We start from the raw sequence: 24312 nt of genomic DNA, 5'->3' as shown, positions 1-24312 counted from the left end.
TATATACTACGATAAAATATTAGAATAGGTATTAAAATATAAAAAAGAAATACCTAACGACTACGCGATAGAAATAGGAAAAGGACCTACTAGGAATAGACTGCTCTAGATACCACCGCCGCTACGCGATGAAATCTTGATTAATATTCATGCGTATCCTACGGCAGGATATCAAGGAGTTAGAAAGACTCTTAAACGAATACGACGAACGTACGACTACTAAGGAATCAAGGCAGACGTCGCACGCATCGTCAGACAATGTGAAGATTGTGCGCGTAGCAAGGCTGCACGGCATAAGCTATACGGAGAATTGAAGCCACTACTAGTGCCTTCAAAGCCATGGGAATCGATAGCCTTCGATCACATTACGAAGCTACCTAAATCTAAGGAACCAGGATCTAACGTCGAATACGATAGTATATTCGTTATCACGGACCGGATAAGCAAATTCGGATATTTCCTACCATACTAAGAAGCAACGGATACAGAAACACTCGCATACACAATACTCAAACATATCGTGGCTAACCACGGCCTTCCGGAAGAAATTATTTCGGATCGAGGAACGACATTTACCTCGAAGTTTTGGCAAGTATTGATAGCTTAGCTTAGGACTAAATATAAGCTTAGCACAGCTTACCACCCATAAACGGATAGACAGACAGAAAGATTGAATCAGATATTGGAATAGTACTTACGGTGCTATATTAACTATGAACAGGATGATTAGGTCTCGAAGTTACCACTCGCCTAACTCGCCTATAATAGCGCACCTACGGAATCAACCAAAATCTCACCATTCTACGCGAACTACGGATACGAACCCGAGTTCGGCAACAAAACACCAAGGGATGGACCTCTTGCTAAAAAAGCTATGCTTAAAGCAGATTAATTACGCTTACTATATAAACACATGAAGAAATAGCTCGAATTCGTACGTACACGAATATCGAAGTACTATAATCAGAAAAGATCGAAGGGACCGATCTTTCGGAGGGGAGATATAGTCTACCTACTACGCAAAAATTTCACAATAACTCGACCTTTACCGAAGCTCGATCACAAAAAACTTAGACTATTTAAAATTAACGAAGTTATCTCAGACACTAACTATAAACTTTCACTACCCTTAAGTATGAGGATGCACCTAGTTTTTCACATTTTATTACTCGAAAAGGCACCGCAAAACGCAAAAACAAACTACGAACTAGAAGTTCTCGAAGAACTCTACGAACCAGAACGGATACTCGACAAACAAACTATCGACGGAGAAGTCAAGTACCTTATCAAATAGAAGGGCTATGCAAACAACGAAAATACATAGGAACCCGCCAAATATCTCAAGGATTGTCGGCACCTCGTGAAGAACTACCACCAGCAGCTCTAGCTCTAGATAAAAAAACTACGTCCGTAAAATCATCACCCAAACCCAAGGACGACTAGTTAGGATTGTCAGGAAGACCTAAGAACCTTAGGTTATTCTCAATCCAGTGCTCATAACTATCTAAAACAGGAATAGCTTTAGCGGGAGCCATGGACCCCGAGTCATCCCGCTCATCCTCCTTAAGACCGGCTAAACCACGGCGAACGGAGTCGTTAATACGCTCTTTCATGCGTCGGCGAATCTTCCGTATCCGCGTCAAACGACCAATAGCGGTCGCGAGCTCAGTTTAAAGACGAAGGAGAGCCTCTTTAGCTTTCTCTTCGTCCTTCTTAAGCTTCTCACGCTATTCAAGCAAACGATTCACTAAAGAAAGGTCAAGAAAAGGAGCAAGAAAGGAACAAATACACATATAAAGACGCTACAAACGTCCCGTCGCAAGGACGACCGCGACGAACACACTCGCTATATTTCGAAGACCTATTATCAAAACGACAAGGCTTCTAATTCTTAAAGCAATAGGTGCACGGCATGTCTGCGTCAGCACCGTCATAAGCAATGGCGTAAGCAAGCTTCAGGCGTTCGCGAGTCTTTCGAGCAACGTCAGAAGAGCGACTGGACATAGCGTTAGTATATGTAAGAAATAATAAAGGAGAAGGAATTAATAGGACTCACGAGTATAGACTAACGATTGGTTTTGATTGATTCTAGGGGCAGAATCTCGGGAGGGGAGATATCATGTTACGACCCAGCATACGACCGCATGCGCCTCTCACGTGCACCCTACTTTTTCCTCTAATCATACTACCACGCATAAAGTATAGCTCGCGACCTCACCGTGAGCCTACGCTCCAACATCAACGCATGGCTTACTGGATCACGACGCTCCCGTGAGCCCTTACTTTTATAAACTAGTATATAGGAAGCTACGCTTCACTATAGTCAGTCTCTACCTAGCTCCTTAGCTATCAATACAATTATCTACGCAAGATCCACTATCTCGCACATAGACTGTGACCCGACCGCTTAAGTTAACGACATCCTAGTGTACTCAGTTTAAACCCGACTTCTATTCTATCTACCCGGTAGCTAGTCTAGACCCGAACGTCACACTATAGCTACCCTTATAACTCTTAGATTTACTTTTTAAGGATCTTTATATCTTTATCGTCGGACTCGTCCGAGTCTAAATCTATAAACTAAGCCGTCTAAGAGGTCTCGGTATACTTAGCTATAGCCTTACCCTTATTAATAGACTTAGGGGTTATCTTAAAGGATTCGCTAGCTATAGTATCGTATTACTTAAGTACCTTAATATAGTAATATACTAAATAAGAGCTATTAATATATAACGTTCGGGTTAGACTAGCTATAGGGTAGGTAGATCTAAAGTCGGTTTATAAACTAAGTATACTAAGATATCGTTAACTTAAGCGGTCGGGTTATAGTCTATATACGAGATAATAGATCTTACGTAGATAATTATATTAATAGCTAAGGAGCTAGTAAAGACTAACTATAGTAAAGCTAGGCTTCCTATATACTAAGTAAATATTATATAGTCGACGATAGTCGACTATCGTTTACGAGTGCTTTTATAGCGTAGTCGACTATAGTTGCTAGTCGCCTATAGTCGTTTATTCTACGTGGTATGCGGGTAATATATAATAAGAGGAAAAAAGCGGGGGGCACGTGAGAGGCGCATGCGGTCGTATATCGGGTCGTAACAGTCCTGGAAAAGCGAAAAGCTCCTCCAACATGGGGTCAAGTCCTCTCGCTGAGCCAAGTTATGCTAGAACTTCAGAGTCACCAGCGTCACCCCGGAGAGGTAATTGCGCAAAAATAAGGGAGAAAAGGAGTTGAAACAGCCAAAAACGTTACATTCACCATCGGCAGCATAGTAGCACAGTATTCGAGGTTGCTCCGCGCGCGGTTTTCCATCATTCTCACCGTCGCCTAGCAGCCTGCCAGTTTGCGACGTCGCATAGCTCGATTTCTTTGTCTGCTTCTGCCCTCGCCTCAGCAGCTTAAGCACAGATGTTTGATGTCTGAGTTCCCCATCCATCACCGAATGGGAAAGCGTGCTCCTCGACAATCGAAGCTTCGCTCTATCATTTCTAACCGAAATGCATGGACAGTCGCTCCTTCCGTCTACCCGCGCCAAGATGAAGAAAGCCCCGTGGGATGCCTGCGCAATCACGTAACATTTCGATAGGGAGTCGCTCAGGTTTTTGTGCGCGGCCGTCAATGACAGGCCACCGCAGCTGGCAAGGGGCCGATGCATATGCATGCCCCTCGCCGCCAGTGTGAGTCGATACTACCCTTCTGCCCATTAGCAGTCGCACGCGTCGCAACAGTCCATCGACGGAATCTTACTCTAAACTCACAAGCGATTTATCCTCGATCTCACACACAAGTATACATTGAGCGGCAAGATTTACACCACACTCCCAAGCACACAACACAAAAGTCCCAGGCTTGAGGTCGCAAGAATTGGTCAAATGCAGCTGCGGCGTGATTGCTGCATGACCCCAGGCATGCTGCCAAACAGGATCCACAATCATGGCCTGCCTGGGCAGTTCCCTTCATTCCGTGTTTCACTTGGGCATGGACCAACATGAACATGTCAACCAACAACAGTTCCTGCGGTTCTCGCAGAGCCTCGCAGTATTTGATTGCGTGGCCCCTATGCTTGACCCAACGGATTGAAATCCAAGAATCTTTCCCGACTTGATTGTTTTAAAAAGATCTGATATCATATTGTTTAAAAACCTTCAATTTATCACCATGTCAGCCTTGAGTCGGGAAGAAGCGCGGACGCTTGTCCAGAGCATCTCTACCTCCCACGGCTTCGTCGACTACCAGCACTGGCAGGCCATGGCGGAGTGGGACATGGCAAGAAAAAGGATATTTGAGGATGCGTTCTTGAGGAAGGATCAACTTATTGGTTCCGCGGTGATAACGTGGCTTTGCCTCTCCACCTGTACCAGAGGCCTCTACTGACGCGAAAAGATTGGCCAAAAACCTGTACACCAGTGAAGCTCGCTTCTTGTTCGAGCTCCTCCAGAACTGCGAAGACAATCATTACAAGCGGGCAGCGGAGAGCGGAAACGAACCCTTCGTGGTTTTTGAGGTCTACAAGAATCGCGTGATTTGCGAATGCAACGAAGATGGCTTCACCAAATCCAATTTGTCGGCAATTTGCAACATTGGGAGAAGCTCCAAAAGTGGTACACAGGCTTACATTGGTGAGAAGGGAATCGGGTTCAAATCTGTCTTCAAGGTGGCCTACAAGGCTGTGATTCACTCCGGGAACCTTTGCTTCTCTTTCACGCACAATAAGAGAGACTCCGGAATGGGGATGATATCGCCGCAATGGGAAGAGGGCCTTGCGCCAGGCGAACAAGGTCGAACACGGATCACCTTATGGCTCCACGAACAAGACTCCAAAGACATACTTGCTAGCATCAATGAGCAGCTCAAGGTGATCCATGAGGAAATGTTGCTCTTCATGAGGAAGATCAAAAGAATCGTCGTCAGGACTTACGATGACAATGACCAACCCAAGGACTCATCCACATATTCGAGGTCCAACGGGATTGGGCGACTCGTCAGCACCGAGCGGTTGAGGCGTGAGGGCGAACAAGAGACCCTCACGAAGAAGCATTTTCACCTCACTACTTATACAGCCCGGGGTTTACCAAAAAGCGAAAATCGAGAATACAATAATGAGGCGTTGGAATCTGAGTCGTACGCAACCAGCGAAATTGTCCTCGCCTTCCCTCTGGATGAGAAATCGGTTCCAGTGTTGCAGAACCAGTGGCTCTTCTCCTTTCTACCTGCCACACTGACCGGTTTCAAAGTAAAGAACCCAACGCAGACGCATAGTATTGAGCTAATAAGCATTAGTTCGTCATCCAAGCAGACTTTGTGACGGGCGCCAATCGGGAGAGCATCGATACGACATCTCCTAGGAATCAATCTCTCGGGCACAAAATCCCTGCAGCTTTCGTACTGGCTGTGCTGCAAATGTGTGAACATGAGACGCTCCAGTACCGATGGATGCGGTATCTACCATCGGACGACAGTGAAAATGCCTGGGGACCTTTTTGGACCGGCGTAATCGACGGTATCAAAGACAATGTCAAAGTGACCCCCGTGCTCAGGCCTGCCAGTCTCGGACCTCTTCGAAAGATTGGTGAAATGAGGAGGAACTCGCGCCTTGATGTCGATCACAAAGGACAGCCTTTGTTCCCCGATATCGCCCCTGAAAAATATTTGTCGCCAAGATACGCGCAGGAAGACCTCGAACTGCTGAAGTCCCTGGGTCTCGAAAATATATTCATGGATGAGATCCTCGCGAGGGCCAGGTGCGATTTAGACAACGCTAGGTCGCGCTTAAAGACATGCCAAAGCGAAGAATGGCATACTCGCGCAGCAAAACTGTTCCAATTTCCTTTTCAAAAAAAATGGGACGCTTCAATCGGCGAATTGAAACAGATGAACGTCCTTCCTTTGAGAGGTGGGAACTGGGCCTCTGTGCGCGAGGGCCCCGTCTACTACGCTGACTCGGACGAAGTACCTATCCCCGAGGGTCTTCGATTGCGGGTAATCAATCCTTCTGCTAGCAACAATCCAGAACGAAAGAAGCTTTTTGATTTAATTGGCGTTGCAACAGCGCCAACTAGGATTGTGCTGGATCAAATAAGGCAGCGATACCGAGAGATTGGATCTTCAATCCTTACCCCTGGGATGTCTTTGGCTGACATGCACTTCGCTTATTTAACATCTCATGCCATGGAAACTGCGCGGATGAGCCTCGGCATCAAAGTCTTCACAAATGACTTGGTAATCAGGGATCCAAGTCGTGAAGATGTCTTCTTACCATCAGATGACGCTCTAGGTGCATCCCACCTCTTGTCCCCCACACCTGATGGCCAAGATATCGACGATGGGGCTCCTGGGTACAAAGTACCTTTTCTCCACGATGATTACTTGCTTAACCCACCGGTTGACCGTCGTTCTGAGTCTCCTCGATGGGTAGACTGGCTTCACGACTGCATACACATTCGGCGCAACCTTCGCCTGAAGGAGAGATCCGAAAACAACCTTTCAAAACCGTTCCTCTACGTAGCCAAGCACAGACCCAAAAGGCTCATGAGTCTTCTTCACAAACTATGGCAAAAGGAAAGTGAGCAGACCTACGCCAATCAAGCTCTTCTGGAAGAACTATCCAACATCGAGGTTGTTTGCAGGGGAGGCCGCTTCTGCAAGCTGAAGGAGACGTTCTTTCCGACAAGTCGCCTCGAGGATTTGGCGAAAAGATTTCTGTCTGACGATGATCCGTTCCTGTGGCTGGAGCTCCACCTATCATCAGATGACAATGGTCATCCTTTGGAGTTGCAACAAGTCACTTCACTTGCCTCGAAATTGAACCTCAAGTGGCAACAAGATGATCTTCAGTTCAGTGTAACCCTTCTAGAATACCTTGGGCATGCGCAATACCGAAGAAATAATGGTCTACGGCACTGTACTCGGGATAGCTCAGGGTTCAAAAGAGTTCGCGATTTGTACATCTTTCTGGACGCCCAGGTTCGTGCCTCCGCTGATGAGCCACGAGTGAGGGAAACACTCAGGTAATTGCATCTCCGACTCCTTGCCTGCTGCGGACAGGTACAGCATCTCCCTTTTACTGACCAAAAGCAGACGCAAATTTCAAAGTTGCTATCTCATCTTCATTCCTGCGTACTCCGAGTCTCAAGAGTCCGACTGGTATATGCCGAACGATTGCGTTTGGACAGCACCTGTTGAGCGTCCTAGAGCCGTGGCTGCGCTCGAGGAAATGTACGGACCAATGCCCGGGGAATCATCTGTTTCTTCCAGCAGTTCCAGTTTGAAACACTTCTTTTGCGACATTGTCCAGGTGACTAAGTGGAACTGGGAACTTGCCATCTTGGAGCTCGAGGAACACCAAGACAAAGACCCTGATTTTGATTCCATTATTTGCCTATACAAGTGGCTGGCCAAGAACAAGAACCAATCCAATTCTGAAAATATACGGTATGTACACGCCTCAATTATTCGGCAAGTTTGAATGACTGAACGATTCCATAGTCATGCGTTTGAATCAAAGAGTCTTGTCTACAAGCCAAACGGTAAGACGTCCTGGCACAAGAGCTCCGAGTGTTTGTGGACAGCAGCCACAGTCATTCCAAGTAAAACCCCTATCAACAATGAAGGCGACTATGATGGTCTTGAATCGTTCTTTCAAGATGTAATTGGAGTACAGAAAGTGACTCTTCGCATGCTGTACGACAAACTTAGCAACCCTGACCTGAGCATCCCAATCGACGGGCTCAAAGGGGACCTTCTTGAATTCAGCGCATTGCTCGGCAAGGAAGACTGGGGACATATCGACGCGGCCAAAATGTGCAAAAACCGCATATTTCCAGTGCGAAGGCCGGATGGCGAAGTTTTCCTTTCGGGCGGTGATGGCCATTTTGCCATAGTAGACCGCGCCCCCTTGGCCGCGAGCTTCCGAGACAAGGCGCTGCTCCTCGACTTTGACATCGAACAAGTACGAGGGCTCGAGCAACTCTTTCGATGGGCCAATCTCCAGGACAGATATCTTTCTACATCAGTGCGAGAGATTTTTGTGCCGGACAGAATATCCTCTCGACCTATTTCCGAACCCGAACGTCGTATCACAGCAAAAGCAGGCACACTATTAAGGTACCGCTAGTGGATAATAGAGTCATACTTTGTCGCTGACAAAATAACAGCATCGCGAAATATCACCAAAGTCCGCGGGTGGCCAATGGATACGATGCGCTCTACAAGCTATTGCGGAACTGCGACACACTTGAGACAAGAAAAATCACCACTACGTTGCTACTACACCAAGGTGGCACTGAGCCAATTTCACACGACAAAGACGATGGCGTTGCCCTTGTAATTGACGAAAGCAGCCAGGGCATGAAGGTCTTCGTCCCTAGGAAGAGATCCGACCGTGAGGCTTGCTTCCAAAGCAAATTACCCAAGTACCTCTTCGAATGGATTATGACCAATCCCGATACCAACATCATCGAGGCTTGCGCTGATGATTACGCAAAAATTGCAAAAGAATGTGGGATACGTGCTGTTCAGGCTGTCTTAAGCGCTCGCATATGTGCTCTTAACAGTATTCTGCTGGAGTTTGGGATTCCAGATGCTGGCGCAGCATACGCTGATGCGGATGACGATGATAGCGATGAGGAAAATGTCGAAAACGAAATCTCGCCTAACGGGAGTTTGCAGCAGACGCAAAATCTCCATGATCAGCGCCAGGAAGGCATCCCAAGCGTTGACGAGCCGAATGTTCCATCTATCCAGACATGGAGCGACACAGGGGATGAGCGGGTACCGACCCCAACGACCTCAGTCTCATCCTACAGAACCAGAGAAAACGAGGACGAGAGTAGAATTGTCTCCACGATTGTGAGTCGACAGAGTCTGAGGTCTCAGTCCGCCTCAGTACAGCCGATTGAGGTCGATGCGCTGCTTTCGAATTCCTCACAGGTGCCCAACAACTCTCCTTTCCGGCCTCAGTCCGCCTCAGTACAGCCAATTGAGGTCAATGAACAGCTATCGATTCCCTCACAGCTGCCCAATACTTCTCCGTACCAGTCCCACTCTGCCCCAGTTCAGCCGCTTCAGGTCGATCCGCTGCTTTCGATTCCCTCGCAAGTGCCCAACAGTTCCCCTTACCGATCCTTGTTGGAGGCGCTCGTGAATAGAGCAAGAACAATTGAGTTTCCATCCAGGGGAACATTCGACATGTTCGAGCTCAGGAATGTTTTGGATGGACAGTCATCAGGCGATCCTGTGAACAGGCTGCCATTCCTGCGGCCATTTGGCAGACTCGAAAGGGACAAAATGGTCGGCGCAGCTGGCGAGCTCTTTGTGAGTTCTGACATGGTCATTCCTTTTGCCCAAATGCTAATTGAGAGATACAGATGTTTGAGCTGCTTCGTCGTATTGAACCCTCACTTCCTGAATTCGGTCTTGGCAACTGGCAAAGCAATATTCGTGGCTACGCGAGCGCACATCCTGAGTTTGCTGCTATTTCGTCTTGGGGAGGCGCGGAGACGGCCGATATCACGTACCGCGATCATACGGGAGCCTTCACATCCTTTCTGGCCGACAAGGGATACCTCGAAAGCTATGATGTCGAGCGTCAGCGCCAAGCGCGGCCGTTGTATTACCTGGAGGTCAAATCTACGCCTTACTCCTTCAACACGGCTTTTTTCATGAACGGGTCTCAGTTTAGGAGGGTAAGTGCCTTACAAGCCCGCATATACGGATCGCCAGATGCTGACTTGGTGGCAGATGCAGGATTGTAGCCAAAGTGGACCAGGGCAAGAGTCCAATCTTGATCGAATTTACGTTCTTCTGCGCGTCTTTGATCTTGGCATGAACTCGGCTTCAGTCCGAGTGCTCGTCGATCCAGAAGGAATGAGGCGTAGAGGCGAGCTGCACTTCGAGGCAGAGTCGTGGAAGATTCGTCCTCGCAGGACATAGACCGATGATTCGTCGAGGTAAGGCTGGGGCTGTTGGTGGCTCTGGAATTAGATATGCAACGGCAAATCTGTGCACTGAATTCATAAAAGGGACAGAAATCCAAGTTTGCAGAATTAAGCAGCCGCATCTTGTCGGAATTTATCGCTTTTATCCGACTGTCTACTTATAAACACCAAGGCCCAATGCTAGGATCCTCGACTCTTTGAGTGACTCGGCTCAATGGCCGACAAAAGTCCGGGTTTTCATCTTCGCTGCACTTCCTCAAGTGACTGGAGACACGAGATTTTTTGACGTAGTTGATTGAAAAATCTTTCGGGTTGTTGACGGCCAGGTTTAGGAGATAGCTAACCCCCTGAACTGAGTACGCGCTTTGGGCAGAGTGACAGCGGCTCGAATCTGGCTGTGCTGTTGTCGCGTGCACGAGGCTACGGTATGCCCTGGACGTTTGCGTTTGTTGGCACAAGAGGACAATGTAAATCTGCATGTCAAACGTGGCAATGCATTTCCGGCTGCATTTCGTGGTTGCTGGCTTTCGTTGACGCGACAGCCCCAAAGACTGTCTGCCCTATGGTCAGAATCAGAGCCACATCCCTTAAATCAAACAGGGTCAAGGTCAGATCAAATCCGGAGTTCCGGGGTGTAGAAGTGTCAGGAAACGCAATCGTGAAGCATGATGAATGTTAATTAAAGCTCATGCAGGCACACAAGGCCACGATCAACATGCCCACACCAGCCACAGCGAACACCATGTAGCATCCCCCGCCAGCTGAAGAGCTTATGCGCCTTGCCGAAAGATTCACTGCGCTTGGAGCGATTTCATACGCTAATGCTTGTCGCGTCCCTGGATAGCCGCCGTTGAAGTGATGCATCACACACACCGGTGTCCACCTGTCTCGTCATCCAACCAATGCTCGACTCTGCTTGCAGCCTTCCAACCCAAGACCGGCTACAGCGCCCGAAGGGTTAGTGGACTCCAAGTCAATCAACGACTGATCTGGGAGGAAAGAAAACCATTGCTGAAGACATTGGGCCCGCTGCGACTTCATTATGGCGAAAAAGCCAAGACACGTGCTTATGCCCTGGGACAACCTTGCTTGGGAGCTAAGCGACGCCAGAGCAGATGCTTGGGAGAGGGCACAGGACTGCAGGCAGTGTAGCATTGAAATGATCCTGGCTCCCTCCCATTCCCAACGGGTCATGAGGGTTTTGTTTTTTTACTTGGAGCGGTACATCAATTGGAGTACCATAGTTTTACTTGGGCATGTGTGGGCGGAGAGTATGTTCAACAAGGTATAACAGCAGCAGGCTCCCCTATGTCTAACTACCGCCCCAAGCACGGCATGATCCTAGATCATGCCATTTGCCAAACGCTTGTTGATTATGGTGGACTCGACTTCGAAGATGAGGTGTCGGAGATGGCAACAAGAAATATCTTCACTTGGCTTCCCGGTGGCTGAAAGAGCCATTCGTCAACACGAGTGGATCGACAACTTGCAGTCGGATGATGACAGCCCAATCGAGGGAGATAGCCTTTCTGTGTTTGCAGGCGGAGCGTTGGTTGCTAGGACTGTCAACGCATAGGTCCAACTCGATATGAAAAAGGCCTCGTAGCGGATCAAGATAAGCTGTGACGGTGAGCAGACCTCGTGAGGGCATTAAGGCGTCTTCAACACCCAAGGGTGCATGTTCTCAATAGGGTCTGCAGGAGGAGTTGGCGTACGAAGCTTCACATCAAGCTTCGAGAGGGCCCTTTCTGAGTCGTACGGTATAAGGCCAGTGCCGGCCAAGCCTCCTTATATATTTTTCTGCGTGAAGTATGGTAGAAAGCCGCACGAAAGGCGCGAAGGACGTCAACCTTTGAGACAGGCGTGATATGTGCGCGCATTAGATCTTCCACTTGTCGTCCGTACGCTTGTTTAAGTGGCCTAAAGCAACCAACGTCGAGGGGCTGAAGAGTATGGGAAGAATGAGCCGGCATACAGGCCGTGATGATCTTCTTCTCTTGACAAAATAGCTCGAAGTCGGTTGAATGGTGGCTTTCGTGGCCATCAAGAATAAGCATTCGATATATGCCCTTCGTACGAGGGCTTGTATGACGATCAAAATGCTTAATCCATTCAAGAGCAACCTCATTAGTTGTCCAGCCGTTATCGGTTATCGCAATAACCCAATCGGCCGGAAGGTCGGTCCCCTCGTACCAAGTTGAAAGATGGTACTTTGCCGCGATCGTCGGAGTGACAGCATATTCAAATGAACCCTTGTATTTGGATTCCGTTCTGTCGTTCTCCGAGCTATTCATGATTGGATCGTGAATAATGGGCGTTTCAGGGTCACGTGCGGCGTGTAAGCTGGCTGCTATGTCGGGTCGCACTGGGTCTTAACAGCTTCCAAGCCCATCTCCGGTCGGTAAAGAAGTTCCGATGGCAGTATGGTATGTAATGCCGGGTCAGGACAACCGAAGAACAAGTTGAAATGCTCAATAACGCCGTCGAACTCCTCCACCAAGACCTTCAACGAAACAACGCAATCTTATGTGATGCGCCACGGAGAAGGCTGTTCAAGTGCCTTGTCCATTACAAAAGAGATGGCCGCTTCGGGTCCTATTCATGCGCATTCTATGTGCTCCTGTGCTTGGGGTCCTGGACCACCCCTTGCCTGAGGCAGTCCTGGAGCTTGATAGGGTGCGTGCTATTCGTATAAGAACAAGATCGTGTTCACCATCGCCATGGGAAGTATGTGATGGAGCAAGAGATGGTAGAAGTCGGCGAGGTATACCAATATGCGATATTGATCATGGTCAGATGGAGTTCGAAGGGCGTAGAAGTCGTCAACCAGCCACCCAATGTACCTATTCACTTGAGAGCCACATCCTCCGCGGTAGTAGCCTAGCTTTGGGAAGGACTAAAGTGGAGAGTTTGCGGCGACATGCCACCGATCTTACTCTGTTTTCCTATCTAGCTTACCAGACTCCGTTCCTACTGACCCCCCAGGCTGGCAGTGTTTCCGTATCACAGCATATGATCCGATACGAAGCCAGGTTCAGTATGCTGGGTCACAAGTCACGATAGCCTGTCGCAGTTCACCGTTTCGCTAGTCCTTCTTCCCGACTTCTGCTCTCGGATGGCTCTCGCGAACTAGTACGTGGATTGGTCGTGCTGCCTGCGTTAGATAATAGATTGCCACCCTTTAAGGCGTCTCGTGCTCTTCCTCGAAGGTTATTAACCGTAGGACGTTAAGAAGACGGAGTGTTATAGGATCTCTATTCTACCCTTGCCTTGTCTAGCTCTTCGGAAGGTTTACTAAGGGCGGGGCGCGAGCTAGGTTTTCTTAAGTCGCGGTGCTCTTAGTCAAGCTTCCGTCGAATCGGGTGCGGAACGCCTTAGGGAGGTTAAAGCTAGGAACGCTTAATGGGTTGGCTAGGTCGATTATCGTATTGCCGAACTTTCTAGCAGAACGCTTCGATATTATCTTTATTAAGGCCTAAGATTGTCTCTAAAGAGTCTACGACACCTCTCGGATCTTATATAAGAATAGGATCGTGTTTATTATCGCTATTAGAAGAATATAATAGAGTAAGGGGAATATCGTAAAAGTTAGCGAGGTACTCTAACGTGCGATATTAGTAGTAGTTAGATAGTATTCGGAGGGCAAAGAAGTTGTTTATACGCTGTAGAAAGAGGTTAGAATCGGGTTAGACGATACCTCTGTCGGGTTAAAAGGTAACGAGAGGACGAAAAGGCATAGTTAGATTACGTAATGCCGCGTTCCTCTGAAAAGCATTTGAACGCATACGATCGGCCCGCATTTCCAATATGAACAAATCGATAGCGTTGAAACGTGTCCTGACCTCGTCCTTGAACTCCTCGATGTCGTCCTTGACTCCCTCGATGTCCTGTTTTGTGTCCTTCAGCCCGATTTCGAGGTCGGACTTGACTTGGCCGATTGATAGAAGGGAAGCCGCTGAGGAGTAGCAGAGGGAGAAGAAGGACCAGAAAGGTACCCATGATCGCCAATCTCCACCACACGCTCCTTTTCGGACATGGACCACCGGACAAGACCGTCATGACACACAAGTGGGCGAAGCAGGCCTGCGACATGGTTGCCGCCGCCATACGGAAAGAATACACCGAGAACGCGGCTGGCTCCGCAAGTTTCGCGTAAACTGCAATGGCGATGGAAACTCCAATCGCTAGCTGCTGATCGCTCAAGTTGATAAGGAGCCTTCGCAGGGCAAAGTTGACGGCTTCGTGCTTGACACGATGGATCGATGATTCTGGAGCTTGGTTTGGAAGCGATGCAGTGTGTGACTTTGTTGATAACTTCCGTAGCAGAGTTCTGTCAATGCCATTATACTATCTCTCTAGAAGCCCCTGCCTGAAGTAGAGGGCGACAATAGTAGCGGCGATTATGGCTGAAGTTGTTAAAAATGCCACCGTCACCTGCCATGGTTAGTTTTCTGGGCTCTTGAAGAACAAGTGCAGGTGTAAAGGCGAATCACCCCTAGGCCCGCGATATCGGGATCGCCAGGGTTCTCCACATAGCGTTCACTGCTTCCGTGTTGAGTCATGCTGTGTTTTTACCTCGCCCTGTGCACAAGTCAATAGCTTCAGGGACGGACGGCGGGTGAGCGTCGTTGCAGGTAAACGCAAACTCCTGCACATTCGGCTTCCGTGATGTAAACCAAGCGGGCGTCCCTCCTTTATCCACCTCTACGAGGACTGGTTCGTGAGTTTCTAGCAATGGCTAGGTAACATGAACCAATACCGCCAGAGAGCTTGCGGGGCAGCCTCGCCAAAAGCCACACGGGAGACCGCCTCCTTTCTTGCTCGGTGAGTCTGGTTTTGGAGGCTGCATACGGACGGCGCACTGGGCTATGAATACATTTGGATTGTGCGTTATTTGTGCATTTAGGCCTTAGCGAGCCGTAAGGCCCGCCTCAAACAGCACCCACACGACGCCCTCCCATGATGGCACATCAGACAGGTGACTGCTAAAGTGAGCCATTCCGCACCCTATGAAACGACCACCATATCACCTCTATCTGCATGCTAAAACTGCACTTTCAAACGGTGGACTAGCACGTAACAGAGGAGAAATCGGCACTCAGTGGCTGACCCTTTTTCTCGGATTCGCGGGTTATATAAAGGACTACATAAAACCTCAGTGTGGCTACCCACGATCCCAAGCGTGGGCGCATTGTCCCAGGGGCAAGTTCATGAGTCAAGTCTCGAAGAGATTGTGGAAACGCGGCACAGCACAGCGCACGTGGGGCGACCGGGGTCCAGGGATGCGGGGCGGCAGGTATTTAATGCGGCTGGGTGCGGGAAGGGATGTACAGGTAGCCCAGACTCGAAGTCACGACTAATGCTTGAGCGGCTACCTGAATTCGGAGTGGCGAGTCAAAATTAAAAATAGCAAGTAAGCTAGCAAGCATCGAGGGCAAAATGTTCGTGAGTTCAGCGGTTCCTAGCGACTACCACTTATTTGGTGGCTTGAAACGTCCTCATTCTTGCCGAAATGTTAAGGTTTCAGGTCTATTGACCTATGTTCTGGCTGCACATATCACATACGACCATACCCAGTGGACAATACGGGATCCCGTCCGCTCTCCAATAGTCAACCCGCTGAGGGGCTGATTAGTAGTTGGGTCGGTGACGACCAGCGAATACCGGCTGTTGTATGTGTGTTTGATCTTTTTGTTGATCTTGTTCTTATTGAGCTCTCATGCCTGTGCAAACGGCTGGGCGTGGGTGGGTGCTGATGTGGTTATGCTTGATGTGTAAGACGACGTTATTGTATCGTAGAAAGGCGTTGAACTAAGCAGAAATACTTTTGGCTCAGAAGAGAGAATCACTTGCCATAAAAAGCAAATGAAAATAGCATAAGATCTAAGGGGGTTGCACCGTCTCTGCCGCTATAACCGATCAGCGGCACGCCGGATGACCAACATGCTGCAATGTGTGGTGCATACGTTGGACAAAGACTCCCCGCTCCAGCCACTTGCAGTGATATCAACATCTTGCCACTCTGACACTTGACTGCTTCTATAGCATATCTTTGCTCACGGTATCTTTGAAGAAGCAGTTCCGCCTAGAGCCTGTCACTCTAACTCAAGCCTTAGACGTTGAACCATCATCTCGTACAAATCAAAATCAATCCTTGGGCAGATAAGACCAATTTCACGCGGCATCAGGACTTGACGCGGAGTAGAGAACAATGGATCAGGGCCGGATGAGCGGTGGAACGACAGCGAGGCACACTGCCTTTGCCGCACACTCACAACATGTCATCACCTGCCTTCAGTTTGACGATGACAAGGTTGTCACCGGGAGCGACGACACCCTAATCCATGTTCACGACATCAAGTCGGGCGAGCTGAGGCAAGAGCTACGAGGTCACGAATCTGGCGTCTGGTGTCTCCAATACGAAGGAAACATACTGGTCTCTGGCTCCGCGGATCGAAGCGTCCGAGTCTGGGATCTCAACAGCGGACAATGGCAGCATGTCTTACGTGGCCACGCTGCCGCTGTGCGCTGTCTTCAGATTCGGATGAAGGAAAAGCCAAGAACTGACACGGATCCGCGCGACGTGGAGGATGCCACTACAATACAGCATCACCCGCTGATCATCTCTGGATCCCGTGACGGCCAAGTACGCGTTTGGCGGCTTCCCAAGAATGAGGATGATGATCGCCATGAGAATCTGGAACACCACGGGTTACAGGACAATCCCTACTTTGTACGTGCACTATGCGGCCACACAGAGACCGTACGTCATCTCGCGGGCTCTGGAGATATGTTGGCCAGCTGCTCTGACGATTCTACTGTCCGTATCTGGCATGTTGGCACAGGCGAGCTGCATCACGTCCTAACCGGCCACTCACAGAGAGTGTCCGCAATCGTTGTAGATGACGAGCGCAATCGAATCGTATCCGCATCGTTGGACTCTCGAGTCAAGGTGTGGGACCTACAGACCGGTAGCTGTGTTTTCACACTCCAAGGACATGAACTACCTGTACGATTCCTAGCCCTTCACAGGGAACACTTGTCCTCTGCAGACGACACGACAATTTGGACGTGGAATCTTGAGACAGGCGACCGTCTCCAGAAATTGGCCATAGACGCAAGACATGTTTGGGGTCTTCAGCTTGATGCCACAAGAACAATCTGGGGTGGCAGTACGGCCGTGCATATGCAGGACAGGCGCACGGTCGAGAGCACCTGCTTGATTTCGGGCTTGAATAGTGTCTGGCAGGTCAAGTCTGATGAACAGAGATGTGTGGCAGCCGTACAGCGGGGTGACGAGACCTATGTTGAGGTATGCAGATATCCGTGACTTTTGATCTTTCTATGTTTCAATGCTAACAAGGAGACACGCAAGATATTTAGTTTCGACGCCGCGCAAGGAAGTTGATCCCATCAACTCGGTAGCTCCTCTGCCTTTGCAGACGGCGTGAGTAGGTGTTGATGTGGTTATATTGGCCTCTCGGTGTACATGACGCACGGCGAAGCCAATAGTCTGATAAGAGCGTTACATATCACGCATAATGTAAATGTCACAAGAGCAAACAATGTTGAAGCGAATACGGAGCCCCGATTGTATTGCATACGTATATCATTATCCATAGAAGCCTCAGCGAGGTCACCAGCAACGCAGGAGAGAGCATGTCCCGAAACGCCAGCGTGGGTATATACAAAAGCCCAGCATGTACAAGCCCAATGTATTTGTGCTAATTAAATGTCCTCCACCTCTCTTCACCTCTGCCAACCTCCTTGCTGTCCACCAGCGTTCATATCGGGGAAGAAGCCACTTGGGAAGTTGGGCATGCCACTGGGCAGGCTGCCCATGCCAAAGGGAAAAGGCATGTTGCCGCCTTGCTGCTGTTGTTGTGGCTGCTGCTGCTGTTGCTGCTGGCCCCTATCATCGTCTCGTCGGTTGTTGTTGTTATTGTTGTTGTTGTTGTCCCTACGAGGCCAGCCACTATCCGACTCGCGATGGCGCGTGGACTTGGGCCCGGTGGCGCCGCCCTTGTCCGTCTGCATGCGCCGGCTGATGGCCTTGGAAGATACACCCGCGCCAATCTCAATATCAGGCTCCTCAACCACGAGACCGGTCTTGATCTCGCGACCGCCGCTGCCACCGTAGGGAGCCGTGAGCATCCACTTAACATCGGCCTCCGTCAGGCGGTGGACAGGAATGATCGAGACGCCGCTGGAGTAGTCACTGCAGTCGCGGGGACCGAAGCCGACACCCCACCTCGTCCGGAGGGGCATGTCGGTATCGCGGGAGTCCTGCGTCGCATTCTTCGCAGCGACGGCATCCTTGCGCGAGATCATCTTGACAAAGGCGTGGCGCTTGTCCTTGTTGACGATGCACGTTTGCACCGTACCGTACTTGCTAAACATGGAGCGCAGCTCGTGCTCTGGGCAACTGTTCGTTGTTAGTCTGGTGGCATTTGCACTCTGAAATCAAATACTCACGTAACACCTCCGACAAAAAGTGTCCTGCTAAAGACCTTGATGTGATCCTTAGGCAGCTCCGGGTCAAAGTCGACCCATTGGTTGTTGGGAGGTGGGAGATCGTTGTCTCCTCGTCTCCTGGGAGGGCTGCGATCGCGATAGTCGTTGCCTCGTCGGCCCCCTCGAGGAGAGTCTCGCTTGCCATCCTCACGGCCATAGCTATCACGTCCGCCATGCCCGTTGCGTGGGGACCCTCTGTTGCCCCAGCCACGATCAGGTGATCGTGATCGAGAACGTTGTCCGTACCCAGGGGACCTCGCTCCGTTGCTCTGCCCTCGCCAGCCATCCGGTTTCGCTGCTGGCGCTTGCCAGCTTGCATATGGGTTCGCAGCGGGGGCCTGCTGCGCGGGAGGCTGTTGCTGGCCCTGTGCGCCACTCATGCTCTGCACAATGGTCGCAATCTGGTCAGCGGGAACACCACGCTCCGACAGAGTCTTGATCACAGCGATGATACTGGGGTCGATTCCAGCCGTGGCGGCTGCTGGTAGTGGAGGCATAGCGGGTGCTGCTGCTCCAGGGAAGGGCGGCATTGCTTGGTTTCCTGGGAAAGTAGGCATGCCAGCGGGGAGACCCTGCTGCCCCGGGATCTGGGGCATGTTGAATGGCAGCGCCCCGGGAAGGGTGCTTGGGGGATACGATGGAGCACCTTGGTGCGTTGGTCGTTGTTGCGGAGGTGGTTGTGACCATGGCGACTGAGCTACGGGAGGCGTTGCTTGCGACACACCAGGCTGAGGAATAGAATAGGTCGGCGCAGGAGCCGGGACATTGGGAGCACTTTGCGAGGAAGAGTTTTCTTGCCCAGCCTTCAGTCTGCTGAGAGCGGCCAGGATAGACTGTGCATCGCCAACTGCTGGGGCAGCACTGGCAGCCGGACTTGCTGGGGCCGGGGCCGACGATGGTGCACGGCCCTGTAGAGACGCGATCAAGCCAGCTGGAGGGCTACCTGGAGGCGTTGTCGACGCAGCTGCGATTCGCATTAGTATCACTGTAGTGTGTTTTGCGCGCTGGGGGGGATGTGGACGTACGTGCCGGGGCGGCAATCTGCTCTCTGAAAGATGCTACCATGGAGGGTGGAAAAGTCTGCCCCTTTTCCCAGATATCAAGCAGTTTCTTGATTTTTTCCTATACAGTGTGTGAGCGGATGCTCGTGTCAAATTACGGGCGGGCGTGTGAGCTCTCGTCACACGCGAATGTGCATACCTTTTGGGGCTCGGGGCACGACTGAAGGATATCGTTCATGAGCGCGGGCATCAATTCTGTCACTCTGTTCACGCCAGCAGCGTAGGTCCCGTCCGAGGCAGAGCTGTTTATTGCTTGCCCCTGCGACTTTGCCTGCTCAAGCCATTTGCGCGTCACCGAGTCTACAACATAGAGGACACCGAGCTTATGAGTTCCGGGGGCCTTTTTGAAATGGGTGTAGATTTTCTGAATGAGCACTGATTCGGACTGTCGAGAGGTTCATGTTAGTCAACTGGGAATACGACGGGGGCACTCGCTGGATGGAAACTTGCCTCAATATTGGCGACGCATAACGAAGTCAGGCTGGTGATGCGCGAGCCCGAGACACCGGGAGGCTTCAGGCTAAGCATGGCCTGGAGGCCAGCTTCAAGGTCCGCTACAGGAGACGCCATGTTGCCACAGGTTTGCAGACGGGGGATATATGTCCAGGACCGAGATCTCCGATACGTGTACAAATCAAGCTCGTACGCAAACAACTACTGCACGTATAATGCCTTGGTGCCGCAGATGACCCTCTAGTGTTGTGCTTTACACGTCCACCGTGGTGGAGGACGGACTGTTTGTTTACGAGTCGCGCAGTTGGGGTATACGTATGAATCAGGGCGAATCGTCGCCGTCTCAAGGAGTCTAGAGATTGCGAAGGGATCGCGACGCGATTATTTTCAAGGTTATGCCAGTGGCAGCGTTGTGTGGAGAAACCGTCCCGGACACGAAAACAATCCACCAGTTCACCCAAGGAAGAGGGATATTATGGCACCAGAATCGGGTCGCACGGTCGATCTAGGCAAACGGCGCGGCGCAAAAGTTGCCGGCGGTGTAGAGCGCGCAGTTGATTCAAGTGCGCGCGCACAAATGACGATGAAGAAGATGGACGGTGATGAAGTGAGCGTGGTGTCGCGTGTGTGGTGGGTGATGAGAAGGGGAAAGAGGAGAAGGTGAAAAGCCTGACGATGTGTGAGTGGATGGTTTCATCAGCGGCGGGTGCCGACAATCAACCGACGTGTGGACTCGACGCCGGATATTGTCGGTGGCGGGATAATAATAAGGTAAGAAGCGCCTACCCTAAAGTGCTGTCGGCGGAATGCCTAATCGAAGCTACGCACGCCTATACATGCACACTAATGCGGGAATGCAGCAGCTCTGCTGCCCCAAATGATATCCGGGCGTAAGTATCTTGGCAGGTAATGGTTATTCCGTCATTTTATAGTTCCGCGAGTGAAGACAGACTTCGGTGGATTCGCTTGCTTCAAGGTGCATTGACTGGAGACCGAATATGCCCGATCCACTTGCATCATGAAACGAACTCATCCAAAACTCATCTGTTAATCGCATGTACGTGTGCTCTGCTACAATGTCAATTACCTTGGCCAATGGACGAGGCCAGTCACCCTTTCTCCTGAAGATCTGTTGCTCACCGCTGCTCACCGAGACCTTTGAGCGCGCTAGACAAGCCGCCTGAGCTGGGGAGATCTGTTGAGTTTGTCCCACGGATAGCCAACAACCTTGCGGTGCGAATGCACAGCTATGGACGAAACTAACGGCTGCAATGAGGAGCCCCAATTGGTTCCGTTACGTGTTCAAGTACAGACCATCTACACCAACTGACAGCTTATCACAAGCCTCCAAAAAGCACGATGACGGCGTTCGCACCCTAAAAGTGATAGCTCCACCCGGCGGAAGGTACATGTGAGTGGTGGACACTGCCGCCAAGCGCTCACCAAACGACGCCGGACATGATGTACCTCCGGCACCCGTGCGTCCCAGCTGCCAGCCTCCAGGCGACTCCTGTTTTTTTTCTGCGCCTTTTTATTAGTCCCGCCCTTCCCCTTCCTTCCGCCCGACCCTATCTCATCCTCCCATCCCATTCTGCTTCAAAGGCAACATCCCGCCCATTCACCTCCTCCACCAGTCTTCATCCGCAACAATGGCCTCCGTCCGCGTGAGCAACTCCATGCTGAGGGCTTCCCTCCGTACCCCTGCCTTCACTGGCCGGGCTACTGGCTACAACGCGGTCCGCAGCTATTCTGCTAAGACACAGGTACGACATTGCCGAACCATCCATCATCCATTGAATGGCGCATCCATCCGTGACAGTTCCGCTAACCCGTGGCCACACAGACCCTCAAGGAGCGCTTCGCTGAGCTTCTCCCCGAGAAGCAGGAGCAGGTCAAGGCTCTGCGCAAGTCAGTCGAACCGTCCCCTTTTGCTCGCCGCGCGACGCGGCGCTGTCGACACTCGATGCTAATACTGTGATAGGGAGCACGGCTCCAAGGTCGTCGACAAGGTCACCCTGGACCAGGTCTACGGTGGCGCCCGTGGCATCAAGTGCCTCGTCTGGGAGGGTTCCGTCCTCGACTCTGAGGAGGGCATCCGCTTCCGCGGCAAGACCATCCCCGAGTGCCAGGAGCTTCTCCCCAAGGCCCCCGGTGGCAAGGAGCCCCTGCCCGAGGGTCTCTTCTGGCTTCTCCTGACCGGCGAGGTCCCTACCGAGCAGCAGGTCCGCGCCCTGTCCGCCGAGTGGGCGGCCCGCTCCGACATCCCCAAGTTCGTCGAGGAGCTCATCGACCACTGCCCTACCGACCTCCACCCCATGGCCCAGTTCTCGCTGGCCGTCAACGCGCTCGAGCACACCTCGTCGTTCGCCAAGGCCTACGCCAAGGGCATCAACAAGAAGGAGTACTGGAGCTACACCTTTGAGGACTCGATGGACCTCATCGCCAAGCTGCCCAACATTGCCTCGCGCATCTACCAGAACGTCTTCAAGGGCGGCAAGGTGGCCCCCATCCAGAAGGACCAGGACTACTCCTTCAACTTTGCCAACCAGCTCGGCTTTGGCGACAACAAGGACTTTGTCGAGCTCCTCCGTCTCTACCTGACCATCCACACCGACCACGAGGGTGGCAACGTCTCTGCCCACACCACCCACCTGGTCGGCAGCGCCCTCAGCTCCCCCTTCCTGTCCCTCGCCGCCGGTCTGAACGGTCTGGCCGGTCCCCTGCACGGCCTGGCCAACCAGGAGGTGCTCAACTGGCTCGAGGAGATGAAGAAGTCTGTTGGCGATGACCTCAGCGACAAGTCCATCACCGACTACCTGTGGTCGACCCTCAACTCGGGCCGCGTCGTCCCCGGCTACGGCCACGCCGTCCTCCGCAAGACGGACCCCCGCTACATGGCCCAGCGCAAGTTCGCCCAGGAGAAGATGCCCAACGACCCCATGTTCCAGCTCGTCAGCCAGGTCTACAAGATCGCCCCCGGCGTCCTCACCGAGCACGGCAAGACCAAGAACCCCTTCCCCAACGTCGACGCCCACTCTGGTGTCCTCCTGCAGCACTACGGTCTCACCGAGGCCAACTACTACACCGTGCTCTTTGGTGTCTCGCGCGCCATTGGTGTCCTTCCCCAGCTCATCATTGACCGTGCCCTCGGTGCCCCCATTGAGCGCCCCAAGTCCTTCTCCACCGACAAGTGGGCTGAGCTCGTCAAGAAGCTGTAAGAAGCTTTTCTACGTTGTACACGAAGGCTGCGAAAGGGCGAGAGGCACGGCGCATTGGGTCGCTCGGGAGACGGAGACTCTTATTTGTAACATCATCAAGGTGGCTAGAGGGTCTTGCGGCGCTCTACGGCTTACACCCAAGCAAGTTGCTATCTAGCATGTATAGTAGTTGGGTTGCACGGAGTCCTTCCTAGAATAATGAAAGTCGGGTTCAATACGGCTGATATTTCCTTTGTCCAACAATGTTGCACCTGCATGTGATTTTTCTTTTCGCGCGACCCGATATCGGGTTGACAGGATCGGGTGCAAATGCACCGAACCGGGGTCTCTAAGGTCAATTGGAGATGCTGGCTGTGACATGACATGAGGGAGACCAGCGCAATGTCGCAGGAACCGTATCCTTACCATCCGATATCAGTGACGTTCGCCGAAGAAAACCCTTTGCAGGCAGACGCGCAGCAAAATTGAATGGAGCAGACTGGATGGAGGCTCAACAAAGAAAGGCTGAAGGCGCCGAATGGGGTGGATGTTGAGATGAGGACTGGAGCCCCCCCCAACTGATGAACCTGGCGCGGCACGGTAACGCGCCGATAGCGCTGCTGTTAGGGGGCTGGCTGGCCTAAACCTTTGGGGGCGCCAGCCAACCAGCTTGGGACATGGGCTAGAGCTCGAGCGCGGCCAACGTGAGACGATGGTTCGGGCCAATTGAAGGGTATTGAAGGCAGCCAACGTTGTGCAAGTAGATGTGATGTGACGAAAACAAACAGAAGAAGACATGAACTTTGCCTGGAGCTTCATGTCCACTCGGCTAAGATGCTGAGGTGCATTCAGTAGCCGAGCAGGGCCAGGCACCCGCTGAGCCACCGGCCGGAGCAGCCCCTAAAAAAGCACGTGCAAATGCAGTCGCGCCCGCCGTGAGGCTGGCTGGCTGGCCTGGCACGGCAGGGACCAACCAGGCCTGCCGCCCAGCTAAAACAGCAGGAGCACCCCGTCCCCTTATTATATTCCCTCTCCCAGTCCGTCTCCATTCCAGAAAAAGTATCCACGGAATATCACGGGCGCGCAACCAGAGCTTCACTCCATATCCTCGGTTCACAGTCTCTAGACCCAATCGCTTGCCC

At 51.5% G+C, this 24312-nt stretch overlaps 6 protein-coding genes across 6 annotated transcripts; 4 read left to right on the top strand and 2 right to left on the bottom strand.

Annotated features, from left to right (window-relative positions):
- Window positions 1-2972: 2972 nt before the first annotated feature.
- On the bottom strand, window positions 2973-3946 carry F5Z01DRAFT_506760 (uncharacterized protein). Its single transcript, XM_046260318.1, has 2 exons — window positions 3758-3946; window positions 2973-3703 (listed from the first exon to the last, which is right to left on the bottom strand). The coding sequence occupies exon 2, from the start codon at window positions 3669-3671 to the stop codon at window positions 3174-3176; it is 498 nt and encodes a 165-aa protein (XP_046120276.1). The 5' UTR covers window positions 3672-3703; window positions 3758-3946; the 3' UTR covers window positions 2973-3173.
- Window positions 3947-4168: 222 nt separating this feature from the next.
- Window positions 4169-9940, top strand: F5Z01DRAFT_618953 (uncharacterized protein; the record flags this gene model as incomplete). Its single annotated transcript, XM_046261062.1, has 9 exons — window positions 4169-4344; window positions 4394-5243; window positions 5291-7017; window positions 7055-7469; window positions 7515-8113; window positions 8164-8641; window positions 8885-9322; window positions 9376-9693; window positions 9749-9940. The coding sequence occupies 9 exons, from the start codon at window positions 4169-4171 to the stop codon at window positions 9938-9940; spliced, it is 5193 nt and encodes a 1730-aa protein (XP_046120275.1).
- Window positions 9941-11006: 1066 nt separating this feature from the next.
- F5Z01DRAFT_649941 (uncharacterized protein) lies at window positions 11007-11648 on the top strand. The gene has a single exon (XM_046263122.1). It carries the CDS (start codon window positions 11294-11296, stop codon window positions 11519-11521), a length of 228 nt encoding a protein of 75 aa, XP_046120274.1. The 5' UTR covers window positions 11007-11293; the 3' UTR covers window positions 11522-11648.
- A 4286-nt stretch (window positions 11649-15934) lies between these two features.
- F5Z01DRAFT_649938 (cell division control protein 4) lies at window positions 15935-17510 on the top strand. Its single transcript, XM_046263121.1, has 3 exons — window positions 15935-16006; window positions 16062-17257; window positions 17321-17510. Exons 2-3 carry the CDS (start codon window positions 16157-16159, stop codon window positions 17351-17353), a joined length of 1134 nt encoding a protein of 377 aa, XP_046120273.1. The 5' UTR covers window positions 15935-16006; window positions 16062-16156; the 3' UTR covers window positions 17354-17510.
- A 175-nt stretch (window positions 17511-17685) lies between these two features.
- F5Z01DRAFT_506647 (uncharacterized protein) lies at window positions 17686-20311 on the bottom strand. The gene is made up of 5 exons (XM_046260317.1): window positions 19971-20311; window positions 19660-19905; window positions 19485-19581; window positions 18421-19423; window positions 17686-18370 (listed from the first exon to the last, which is right to left on the bottom strand). Exons 1-5 carry the CDS (start codon window positions 20088-20090, stop codon window positions 17695-17697), a joined length of 2142 nt encoding a protein of 713 aa, XP_046120272.1. The 5' UTR covers window positions 20091-20311; the 3' UTR covers window positions 17686-17694.
- Window positions 20312-21622: 1311 nt separating this feature from the next.
- On the top strand, window positions 21623-23191 carry F5Z01DRAFT_634667 (citrate synthase-like protein; the record flags this gene model as incomplete). Its single annotated transcript, XM_046262080.1, has 3 exons — window positions 21623-21736; window positions 21817-21881; window positions 21955-23191. The coding sequence occupies 3 exons, from the start codon at window positions 21623-21625 to the stop codon at window positions 23189-23191; spliced, it is 1416 nt and encodes a 471-aa protein (XP_046120271.1).
- Window positions 23192-24312: the final 1121 nt, after the last annotated feature.

Source organism: Emericellopsis atlantica (genome assembly GCF_019669845.1).
Source record: "Emericellopsis atlantica unplaced genomic scaffold F5Z01scaffold_7, whole genome shotgun sequence".
NCBI lineage: Eukaryota > Fungi > Ascomycota > Sordariomycetes > Hypocreales > Bionectriaceae > Emericellopsis > Emericellopsis atlantica.
Note: the sequence above shows the minus strand (reverse complement) of the source record. Positions and strands in the feature narration are given on the sequence as shown.